This window comes from Rutilus rutilus (genome assembly GCF_951802725.1).
Source record: "Rutilus rutilus genome assembly, chromosome: 4".
Lineage (NCBI taxonomy): Eukaryota > Metazoa > Chordata > Actinopteri > Cypriniformes > Leuciscidae > Rutilus > Rutilus rutilus.
In genome coordinates, this window is record NC_140212.1 from 535,550 (window position 1) to 547,812 (window position 12,263).

Below are 12,263 nucleotides of genomic sequence, written 5' to 3' on the forward strand. Positions count from 1 at the left end.
CTTTACAGTGTTTTATTTGTTCATATTGCATCTTATGCTCCGCCCACTGGAACAGTTTGTATATGTTATATATATATATTTGCATGTGCTCATAATTTTCTCAGCATGATTTTGCATGTTTCAAAATCTTTTAACACATTTGTAATAATATTAGGATAAAGGGTGAAGATGAAGATCCTCCGGCTGGTCGGCACGTTTGGCCACTACTGTACGGCAGTCCACTGATCACCTGATCTTCAAACTATGCAGCAAAATCATAGACTGTACAGAAATAGGGCAAAATTAAGACACTTTTATGAGGATTTCAAGCTTCAACTATAAACGAGGAGACATTTATCGATAGAAAAGGATTCTGTAGCATCAACACTAATTTGTAATAATTTTGCATAATGCAAATCAATTTTAAAAAAATATATATTTAAATATAAAAATAAATGTTTTGGTGTCTTAATTTTGTTGCAGGCTCACTATTGGGTGGTTCAGAGGTTGAGGGCGGCCATTTTGAGGTGACATCGTCCTGTAGTCTGCAGTAACTTCAGTCAGCACTCCAGAACCAGTCTGGCTTTATCTTATAATCTGCACATATTGGGATCCAAAGAAATGAAATCTTTGAAATTGCAAATTAGCCTTAGCTATAAATGTTGATGTGGAAGGAATGTGGAAGGTATGTTCGAGGAATGTATAAAGGTGGAAGGAAAGGTGGCAGTATATTATTGTGTCCAGAAAGCTTATTTTATTTCATTTTACTATTTTTAAATGCAATTTTTTTGGAGATTTTTTATTTTATTTACCTTTAAATTACTAGATTTGATCAATAAATAATAAATAAATAGTAATTTAAGCACATTCGTCACATTCTTTCAACTTAAATTCATAATAACTCACAATTTCATGCATAACTCTTTTAATTCAGCTCTAAATATCTTACATTGAGTGTCTTTGACCTCTTGTGGAATAATAATAATATAACATGAGATTTCATGAGAATGAAATTAAGAGTATTGTTAAGAAAAGGTTGAAGGAAAGGTGGCAAAAGCAATGGGATGAGGAGAAGAAAGATCCATGGGTTTATAGAACTCAAAGTGGGAGAGAGATGAGAAATGCAGGAAGAGCCGGAGAGATGAGATAATGTTGTGCTCCTGTCAGGAATACTGGCCTGAAAGAGGGATTCTCATGCTAAATATATAGCAAACATAAAAATGCAAATTATACAAGGAGATATTTTACTAAATAACTCGGGGAAATTAATGTTAAAGTTTTATTTTTAGTATCTTTAAATAATTTGTGGGAGCGGATATAATTATTATTATTATTTAAGGGAGGGAATATGTCATTTTGATCCACACACACCACACAGTCGGTGGCGGTAACACACCATTTCGTTGTTTGTCAAATGTTAAAATTTCATAAAGAAGAATAAGCTTATAAAACTTTAGAGAAGTCTTACTTCTTACTAAGAATTTTTTGACACTTAAGTCAAAGCTTTTATTCTTAAAGGTGCATTTTGTAATATTTAGGAGGATCTGTCGACAAAAATATCATAAACATAACTGTGTTTTCAGTGGTGTATAACGACCTGACCTTACTTAATGTTTCTACGGTGGCCATAAACGGACAAACGCGTTTCGTCACTATGTTGTTCGTCGTGTAAAGAAGCTTCAGCTAAAGTCAGCGAATAAAACACTGACACAATGATGAACAAATCACAATAATATTCGCAATAACATCGTTTTACTGAATAATTAAGTAAACTATTTTATTAATTGATCTTTGTAAAGAAACATACTCTCTGCTGTCTCAGACGATGACATCACTTCCTGTCGGCCACCGTAACTTCTGTTGGGTGCGATTCACAAACTCGCCACTAGATGCCGCTAAAAATCACACACTGCACCTTTAAAGAGCATTCCTGGCATACGGGCCTTTTGAGTTTCGTTTCCTGAGAGAGAGTTAACCCATCAGGTGCTGATCTGGAGTCAGTGTCCACAGAGAAACTCACTCTCTGACCCGTATATAAACTCAGTAATCATGGCGGAGGACACGATCCTGCAGGTCCTGTGTGGGAATCACGGAGCGATGGATTACGAGCGACTCCTGGACATTTCCTTCGGCCTGACAGAAATATCTCCTCAGAATTCCCTGGATAAAATCCTGCGGGAAAGCGGCGCCTTCACAGTCATACAGCGGGACGAAAGTAAAGAGGTTTTCGCCCAAGCTAACGTCAAACTGTGTCGAAGGAGAGAGTGTGCCGAGCTGTCCTGTGGAGACCTTCACATGTGCAAATATGAGCTGATGACGGGGCGCTGTACCAGGTGTGTGGAGACCGGGGCAAGTTGTCACAGCACTTTAAATCTAATTTATTGGATAACAAACATACTTTACAATCAGAACATCTGACAGACAATCCACTAAAACACCAGATTCAAACACACTTCATACATTTAGTCAAGAGAAAAGATATAAACACGTGATCTGATGAAACGGAAGCCCATTTTTTTCCACGTCATGAAAAAAAAGTCATATAAATCAGAAGTATGACGTAAGTATAAATTATGACATAGTCATAATTATGAGATAAAAAGTTGAAACTATGTGATAAAAACTTGAAATTATGACAAAGTTATAATTAAGAGATAAAAAGTCATAATTATGAGATAAAAAACTTGAAACGATGCGAAATTATGACATGTTATATGAGATAAAAAGTCATAATTTTTCGATAAAAAGTTGAAATTTTGACATAAAAAGTCATAATTATGAGATAAAAAAATTGAAACGATGCAAAATTATGACATAAATTATAATTATGAGATAAAAAGTCATAATTGTTAGATGAAAAGTTGAAACTATGTGATAAAAACTTGAAATTATGACATACTAAGTTATAATTAAGAGATAAAAAGTCATAATTATGAGATAACTTGAAACGATGCGAAATTATGACATAAGTTATAATTATGAGATAAAAAGCCATAATTGTTAGATAAAAAAGTTGAAACTATGTGATAAAAACTTGAAATTATGACATACTAAGTTATAATTATGAGATAAAAAGTCATAATTATTAGATAATTTTTATCAAATTTTTTCAACTTAAGTCGAAACTATGCGATAAAAACTTGAAATTATGATATGCTAAGTTATAATTATGAGATAAAAAGTCAAAATTATGACAAGCTAAGTCATTATGAGATAAACAGGCCTAGTCAAAATTATGACATTCCAAGTCACAATTATCAGATTACAAAATAGGAATTATGGCAAACCAAGTCATAATTATGAAATTAAGGTTATGTTTACACGACAACGTTTTAAAAATGGAAAAGTCTTTCCTTTGTGTTTTTGAAAAGTTTAGCGTACAGACGACAGTGTCTAAACGATCCCGTTCACACGGATCCGCAATAACTATTAAAAACGCTGTATTTTGCTGCCAGGCCAGTAGATGGCGACGTCACGTCTCCGTTCTCACAAATTTGCATTTTTCTAGTTTACACAGAGACGATATCGGTATAATTTTCAACAACGTGCACATTGAAACCCGTTTTCAAAGGTTTGCGTTTTCAGGCCCGCCGAGACGCCGCTGTGAACGGGCAAAAGCGAATTTAACTTATTTAGCTGAAAACTGTGTCGTGTAAACGGCACCTAAAAAGTCTAAACTGAGATAATTGATGTTGACATATCAAGTGATAACATGCTTAATTACTTAGTAATAATTATGATGTTAAAAAGTTGTCTTCATGTCATGATTGTAACTTTTTATGTTATACTTATGACGTAAAATGTCATATTATTCACTTTTTATTATGATTGTTTTTTATGTCATAATTAAGCTTTACTAAAGTATGATTTCTTTTCTTTTTTTTGGTGGAAATAAGCTTCCACATTTGATGTCATAATTATGATTTTTTTTCTTGTCAGATTACTTATGATGTAACGAGTAAAGTAACGCATTAAAAGTAACGTGCATTGTGTGTGTGTGTGTGTGTGTGTGTGTGTGTGTCTAAGGCACGGCTGTGGTTTTGGACACCAGCAGCTGCGATCCGAGCACAACATGAGGATCCTGGGAGCGCATCACATGACCCGTCTGAGCCGAGAGGATCTGCGTGTGTTGTTACTGCAGTCCGACAGTGGGCTTCTCCCCCCCGTGAGCCACCCATCACATGATCAGTTATTCCTTCAGTCACAGCGTAGCTCTGGGAAAAAACATTGATTGTTCGATTAATCGTTTTTTTAAATGTAGTCGATTCAGCATCGATTCTCAAAGGCTAAAGATCAATTTTTCATCTTGCATCAAAATCCTGTCTATTCATTGTGTGCATTTGAAATATAGAGTTATATAGAGCCTACAGGTTTGTGGCTCTTAATTTCTTTTATTAATTAACCACTTGTAAACTTATGTTCACTGTTCTTTTTTATAGATATAGGATTTGTGTTAAATCTATATATTCATTGAGTCGAATCTGGAATCGGAATCAAATTTACTATCGAAATCGATAGTATATGACGGTATTTTTTTATTTTTTCCCAGCATGCCTGTGTGTTAACCACATGTTCTACTGACTGAGAGAGGCCATACTGTAGGAGATTGAGTTATAACGCCCTATTTTACTGTCATGAGTGAATCCTGTCTTCTTCCTCACAGGTGTGTGTGATGTTCAACCGAGGCCGAGGGCCGGACGGGCTGTGTCCCGACAGAGAGAAGTGCACTCGACTGCACGTGTGCGAGGACTTCATCCGGGGACGCTGCGGCCACACGGACTGCACCCGGACCCATGACTTCCAGGAGCCTGGCGTGAGAAGAGTCCTGTTCTCCAGAGGAGTGTCTCATCAGCTGATGGACAAGCTTCCCTTCATCTACCGCAACATCCTCGCTCTGAAGAGCCGAGAGGAGCGCGGCCGGACTCGCAGGATCAAGCCGGAGACTGACACAGGTGTGCTGGGAGCAGTGTTGTGTGTGTGTGTGTGTGTGTGTGTGTGTGTGTGCGCGCTCGAGTGCACTGTAAACCCGAATACGTTGACAAAACTCAAATGTAAAGCAATCAATTGCCTCAATTTTTAAGTTTAGATATTCCAAGTTTAAGAAAGCAGAACTGGCAGATTTTTATTTTGTACTCTTACATTTGACTTGTTCTTAACTTGAAATGTTTGAGTACAGTAATTCATACTTTTAACTTTAAATTTGCATGTAACCTCAATGTGAATATTTGTATAAGTATAAACTTAGCTATCTATAACTAGCTAGTTCAATAAATGCTAACTTATTAATTTGCTAACATGTTCACAGTAGCATTGTATAGCACTTGTTGTGTGAGTGCAGCTTTAGACATACCTACTCTCAAACCAAGATGGCAACTCTCTTAAAAACCAACATTAACAGAAATTCTTCTAAATTAGCATAACAAAACATTAATCACTACTAAATCTCTCACTTAACATTAATCTTGCACAAAAAAACCCATTATATTACACTTAATTATAGCATTTACTCTCCCTTTCGAGTGCTATGGGCAAAGCATGCTGGGAAATAGAAATCCCAGCCCAGTTTCAGTTAAACTGAAGTTCGTCTAAATTAAAATATGTATTTTCATAAAACTCAAAACAATGAAACTATAAAATATATCAGTTCTGTGAACTTGAAAGACAAAGAAAGTGCTAAATACTCATAAAAGTTAATTTGACTGAACTAATTAGTTTAATTTAAGTTTGTCCTACTCTAACCAATTCATTATTTTGAGTGTTCGGGTTTGGTTTATTAGTAAAGCAAGGAGGATATTTGCCTCATATTCTGCTTTTTTCTCATCTGCAGAGAACGAGATCTGCCTGTCCTTTCTCGTCAGAGGCTTCTGCAGAGACGGTACGTGTGTGTGGTAATGTCTCAGGGTGGTTGCTAGGGTGTTGCTAGGGTGTTTCTATGTGGCAGCTCTACAGAAAACAATAGTGTCATTATTCAACTCAATTGTGTTTTTTGTTGATTCAGTTTAGTTCAATAGTGTTAGTGTTGCAAAATTCATCAATTATAAAGCGAATTCAGATTTAAAAAGACAATAGTGTCATTATTTAGATCAATTCAGTTCAAATGTGCTTTGAAATCGATTATATTATGGAATATTATTGTCTTTTTTGGTGACGATGATCGACTGACTGAATACATTATAAAGCTGCATTAGTAGACCAGTGAGGTTCAGATATCAGCGTTTCTGTCTGCAGATGAATGCAGCAAAACACACTTTAAAATGCCCTATAAGTGGGAGGTGAAGGTGGGCCGAACATGGCACGACTTACCCAACAGTCAACAGATTGAGCGTGATTACTGTGACCCGTCCAACATTCACAGGTGTGTATGCGTGATGGTTCAGAAAATCATGTCGTTCCTTTCGTTCACCTTCGAAACACGAGTGTTATATAACTTATATATTACATATTTGTAATGCGACCTCCATGTCTATGGAGAAACTGAATGAATAATATGTGTTACGTCTTTCTGCTCCTGGACAGTTCTGGAAACGAGCCCATTTGTTTTGAGGAAATGACTCTGGGTTTGGACGAGGTCCGGCGTCTCTCTACAAAATCCTCTGCGCTTCTTCCCGACTTCATGCCCCTCACCACCTCCTGGACCTGGTACTGGAGAGACGAGTACAACCGCTGGATTCAGTACGCATCGATAGTATGTTTGATCAACTGCATTCATCTGCGTAAAGTGTTAATGAGCAAATCGTTTCTGGTGATCAGTGTTGGGGGTAATGCATAACGAGTAAAGTAAACCATTACAAGTAACGTGCATTACGTAATCAGATTACTTCTGTGATGTAACAAGTAACACATTACAAGTGACGTGCATTACGTAATCAGATTACTTCTGTGATGTAACAAGTAACACATTACAAGTGACGTGCATTACGTAATCAAATTACTTCTGTGATGTAACAAGTAACACATTACAAGTAACACATTACGTAATCAGATCAACCCAGATTTTTGATTTAACCAATTACTTTATAAATTTACACATTATTTGAGTTACTTTTTTTTTTTAAGTAATGCAAGTTACTTTTCAGTTTAAATAATTTGCTTAATACAGTAATGATTTTTTCCTCAGTAAAGAAACACCTGCAAGGTCTGGAAGAGAGCGTAATGCATTACTTTCCGTAAAAAGTAACTATATAATTAGTTTTTTAAGGAAGTAATGCAATATTGTAACATAATAGTTTTAAAAGCAACCTACCCCATCACTGCTGCTGATAAACATGTTATTTTCCTCAGGCAGAGATGCACCGATTGTCTTCAGTCAGCAGTGAGACGCTGGAGCAGAGATATCAGGAGTATTTACAGCTGAATCAGGAGGATTCTGGGATCAAGTTCACAGCGGGAAACCGTTTCTATGAGCTCAGTTTCACAGGTTTGTTGTTATAAGCCAGAGTTCTGTGCGGGTTTCAGATTTGAACGCAACACTTTACAATAAGGTTCATTAGTTAACATTAGTTAATGTATTTACTAACATGATCTAACCATGAGCAATACATTTATTACAGTGTTTATTCATCTTTGTTAATGTTAGTTAATAAAAGTACAGCTGTTCATGTTAGTTCACAGTGCATTAACTAATGGTAACAAATGCAACCTTTGATTTTAATAACGTATTAGTAAATGTTGAAATTAATATTAACTAAGATTAATAAATGCTGAAGAAGTATTGTTCATTCTTATTTCACGTTAACTAAAGAACCTTATTGTAAAGTGTTACCATTTGAACATCACTGATAATCTTGTTCACAGACATGAAACAACGAAATGAAGCTAGCGGCACAGAGAGACCCGTCAGGCGACGGCCCGCGTTTGTTTCATCGGTCGACGTCCAGAAGGCTAAAGCGAGGTGACGGCGCTCACAAGTGTCCTGTGTGTTGATGTTATGCTTCTGACTGCTGTCTTGTGTTATTCTGTGTGATCTTTGTTTTCCAGAGGTTGCAGTGCCAGCAAGACTCAATTTTCTAAAGGTGTTCCTGGATTTTGGGACCATACTGCGATTCCTAAATCTGGATTTCAGGTTCAGTTTTTTTGTCAAGTCAAGTCACCTTCATTTATATAGCGCATTTACCAATACAGATTGTTTCAAAGCAGCTTCACAGAGATAACAGGAGATTACAGTAATAAAGATTGTTTTGGCTTTATAGCAGATCTAGAATAAAGTTATTGTCCAGGTAAAGTTAGTTTTGACTGATTCACTTCTGTTGCAAAGATCATTAGTCACTAACTCAGGGGCCGTTAACACGACACTGTTTTAACTGAAAATAGAAAACGTATAATGTGTTCTGGCCGTTCATTTGCACAACAACAGTGTTTGGAGCTCAAACACAAACTTTGAAACTGGTTCCAAAGTGCAAGTTTTTATGACGATCCAATCATTTCATCATCATCGCTGCTCTCTAATAAACAGACCTCGTTTATTTGCAGAGAGTCCGTCTCCCGCCGTCTCACAGAGATTACGTGAGAGTCCAGAAGCGCTTCAGTGAAACTCTGAGGGGTTTTACTGTCCGACAGATCGAGCGTGTGCAAAACAGGGAACTCTGGGAAAACTTCATGACGTGGGTATCAGTTCAGGCCCGTTGAGAAGAACTGATTATCTTGCACAAATCTTTAATCCAAGTTTTATTTGCATAAACATACTTTTTCTGCAGGAAAAAAGAACAAATGAAAATTGCAAACAATGAGAAATACCGTGAGTGGCTTTTATTCCACGGCACCAGATCCTCTCTTGTCGATGGTGTGTGTCTCAGAAACTGTGACTTTCAGGAGGTTGATGCAGCAGCTTATGGAAAGGGTATGTTTTATCACAAGTAAAACCCAGCTAACTAAAACATGTTCTAAGAACGTTTTGCTAACATATGAGAACAGTATTTCTGAATGTTCCCTGAACGTCCAGTTTTTTAAATCAGATTACTTTTGTGATGTAACGAGTAAAGTAACGTGTAACAAGTAAAGTAACATGTAACAAGTAACATGCATTATGTAATCAGATTACTGTTGTGATGTAACGAGTAAAGTAACACATTACAAGTAACGTGCATTACGTAATCAGATTACTTCTTTGATGGAACAAGTAAAGTAACGTGTGACAAGTAACATGCATTATGTAATCAGATTACTGTTGTGATGTAATATAGTAAAGTAACACATTACAAGTAACATGCATTACATAATCAGATTACTTTTTTGATGTAACAAGTAAAGTAACATGTAACAAGTAACATGCATTATGAAATCAGATTACTTTGATGTAACAAGTAACATGCATTATGAAATCAGATTACTTTGATGTAACACGTAACATGCATTACGTAATCAGATTACTTTGATGTAACAAGTAACATGCATTATGAAATCAGATTACTTTGATGTAACAAGTAACATGCATTACGTAATCAGATTACTTTTGTGATGTAACGAGTAAAGTAACGTGTAACAAGTAAAGTAACGTGTAACAAGTAACATGCATTACGTAATCAGATTACTTTTGTGATGTAACGAGTAAAGTAACGTGTAACAAGTAAAGTAACGTGTAACAAGTAACATGCATTATGTGATCAGATTACTTTTTTGATGTAACAAGTAAAGTAACGTGTAACAAGTAAAGTAACGTGTAACAAGTAACATGCATTACGTAATCAGATTACTTTTGTGATGTAACAAGTAAAGTAACGTGTAACAAGTAAAGTAACATGTAACAAGTAACATGCATTATGTAATCAGATTACTTTGATGTAACACGTAACAAGTAACATGCATTACGTAATCAGATTACTTTTGTGATGTAACGAGTAAAGTAACGTATAACAAGTAAAGTAACATGTAACAAGTAACATGCATTATGTAATCAGATTACTTTTGTGATGTAACGAGTAAAGTAACGTGTAACAAGTAAAGTAACAAGTAACATGCATTATGTAATCAGATTACTTTGATGTAACAAGTAACACGTAACAAGTAACATGCATTACGTAATCAGATTACTTTTGTGATGTAACAAGTAAAGTAACCCATTACAAACTGAAAAGTTTTAAAAAGCGAATTTGCTTGTAAATTCTAATATCCCCCCTTATTTGTCAGGGATTTATTTCTCAAAGGACGCCAGGTACTGGGACGAGCGGACGGATGGGTTTGCAGTGAGGCGTGTGTTCGCGTGCAGGGTGTTGGTCGGGCACTACACCAGAGGAGCGGCCCGTTTTCGCCACCCTCCGGCCAAACGCGCTGAAGGAAGTCTGTACGACAGCTGTGTCGATGATCCACGTGACCCCTCTATCTTTGTGGTGTTTGACAGGTCTCAGATCTACCCAGAGTTTCTTATTACGTACGAGGAGGAGAATAGGATTTTTGAGGTGGTGCGGTCGGGTTTTGGCGCGTGTGACGTCTCTCTAGCGGCGGGGATCGCGCAGGAAAACACAAAAGAAACAAAGCAAACCTCTAAAGCCACAGAACCAGAGCAAACCTCAGTCATCATCAGCTCTGGATCTGCCAGCTCACTCAAGGGTCCGAATTCTGAACACACTTCGTTCTCCGGAGGAACAGACTCTCTCATTACGGTCTTAAGTTCAACGTTAGACGCAACTGTGGGTGTCACCACTGCACTTCCTGTCTCAGCTGAACGCGCCTCCATTGCACTTCCTGTCTCAGCTGAACACGCCTCCACTGCACTTCCTGTCTCAAATGAATGCACCTCCATTGCATTTCCTGTCTCAGATAAACGCCTCTTTACTGCACTTCCTATCTCAGCTGCACTTCCTGTCTCAGATAAACGCCTCTTTACTGCACTTCCTGTCTCAGCTGAAAGCGCCTCTCCTGCACCTCCTGTCTCTGCTGCACTTACTGTCTCAAATGAATACAACTCCATTGCACTTCCTGTCTCAGATAAACGCCTCTTTACTGCACTTCCTGTCTCCCCTGCACTTCCTGTCTCAGATAAACACGCCTCCACTGCACTTCCTGTCTCAGATAAACGCCTCTATACTGCACTTCCTGTCTCAGCTGAAAGCGCCTCCCCTGCTTTTCCTGTCTCTGCTGCACTTACTGTCTCAAATGAATACAACTCCATTGCACTTCCTGTCTCAGATAAACGCCTCTTTACTGCACTTCCTATCTCCCCTGCACTTCCTGTCTCAGATAAAGGCCTCTTTACTGCACTTCCTGTCTCAGCTGAAAGCGCCTCCCCTGCACTTCCTGTCTCTGCTGCACTTACTGTCTCAAATGAATACACCTCCATTGCACTTCCTGTCTCAGATAAATGCCTCTATACTGCACTTCCTGTCTCCCCTGCACTTCCTGTCTCAGCTGAAAGCGCCTCTTCTGCACTTCCTGTCTCAGATAAATGCCTCTTTACTGCACTTCCTGTCTCAGCTGAAAGCGCCTCCACTGCACTTCCTGTCTCCCCTGCACTTCCTGTCTCCCCTGCACTTCCTGTCTCAGATGCTCCTAGAACGCCTCTCCATCCAGCTCTGACGGCTCAGAGAGCTGAGAGTTCCCTGTGTCATCAGAGTGTGGGTGTCATAGATGAGTCCAGTCTGTCCATGGGATCCCAGAGCACAGTGAAGTATTCCGTGAAGAACATGCCGTCTCTTCCAGCGGGAGTGAGCAGAACCGCTCAGAGTTGGTCTCGCTCCAGCGAATCCGTGTCGAGCTCCTCAACGCTTTCCTCTCATCACAGCCGCCTGTCTCACGATCACACGGGAAGCTCTTCATCAGGGACGAACACACACAATCCTCAAGCGCAGAAGAAGAAATGTGTTGTGATGTGATCTGTAATCACAATATGCGTCAAGTTGCATTAGCACAAGCTAATATTTGTGTTTCGACTGTTCATTAAAACATTATCCAGTCGAGTTTGAAAATTTAAGTTATTCAAATGTTTAAGGATATCAGGATGTGACTTTTTTGCATCGCGACAATACTAAGTTTATTGACATGTTAAATATGAACCTGTACACTATCACAGATGTAGTGTTTGTACTTGTTTTGTTTATAAAAGCACTTCCTGTGTTATCCAGCATCATTTAGTCTCACATAATCAACATTTGGCACAGAATGTGTTTATGAACATTTGTTTTCAACAGGTGCTGCTTTTCTGCTTTTGATCAATGTCTGATTTATGTGTGAAATCTGATGCAGCACTATTATGGTGTTCTGTGATATTGCACTAATAGTCCACTTTAAGCGGAATAAACACACAAATACACAGATAAAACTGTCGTCTTGCTTATCAATCATGTTTCCAGTCC

The 12,263-nt window shown here is 37.9% G+C and overlaps 1 protein-coding gene across 2 annotated transcripts; it reads left to right on the top strand.

Moving 5' to 3' along the window:
* The first annotated feature begins 1,800 nt into the window (after positions 1-1,800).
* LOC311289412 (protein mono-ADP-ribosyltransferase PARP12-like) lies at positions 1,801-12,229 on the top strand. Of its 2 annotated transcripts, XM_084407415.1 has the most exons (13): positions 1,801-2,312; positions 4,006-4,144; positions 4,643-4,931; positions 5,807-5,854; positions 6,208-6,334; positions 6,496-6,664; positions 7,261-7,396; positions 7,774-7,870; positions 7,957-8,041; positions 8,449-8,579; positions 8,673-8,815; positions 10,102-11,400; positions 11,437-12,229. In XM_084407415.1, exons 1-13 carry the CDS (start codon positions 2,029-2,031, stop codon positions 11,781-11,783), a joined length of 3,294 nt encoding a protein of 1,097 aa, XP_084263541.1. In that variant the 5' UTR covers positions 1,801-2,028; the 3' UTR covers positions 11,784-12,229. The 2 variants fall into 2 exon arrangements, with proteins under 2 accessions (XP_084263541.1, XP_084263540.1); XM_084407414.1 differs by having other exon boundaries at positions 1,802-2,312; positions 10,102-12,229.
* Positions 12,230-12,263: the final 34 nt, after the last annotated feature.

Coding starts and splice junctions, on each gene's coding strand:
- LOC311289412 (XM_084407414.1), top strand. CDS start 2,029: ATGGCGGAGGACACGATCCTGCAGGTCCTGTGTGGGAATCACGGAGCG. Junction 2,313..4,005: donor ATGACGGGGCGCTGTACCAG/GTGTGTGGAGAC, acceptor TGTGTGTCTAAG/GCACGGCTGTGGTTTTGGAC. Junction 7,871..7,956: donor GTCCAGAAGGCTAAAGCGAG/GTGACGGCGCTC, acceptor TTTGTTTTCCAG/AGGTTGCAGTGCCAGCAAGA.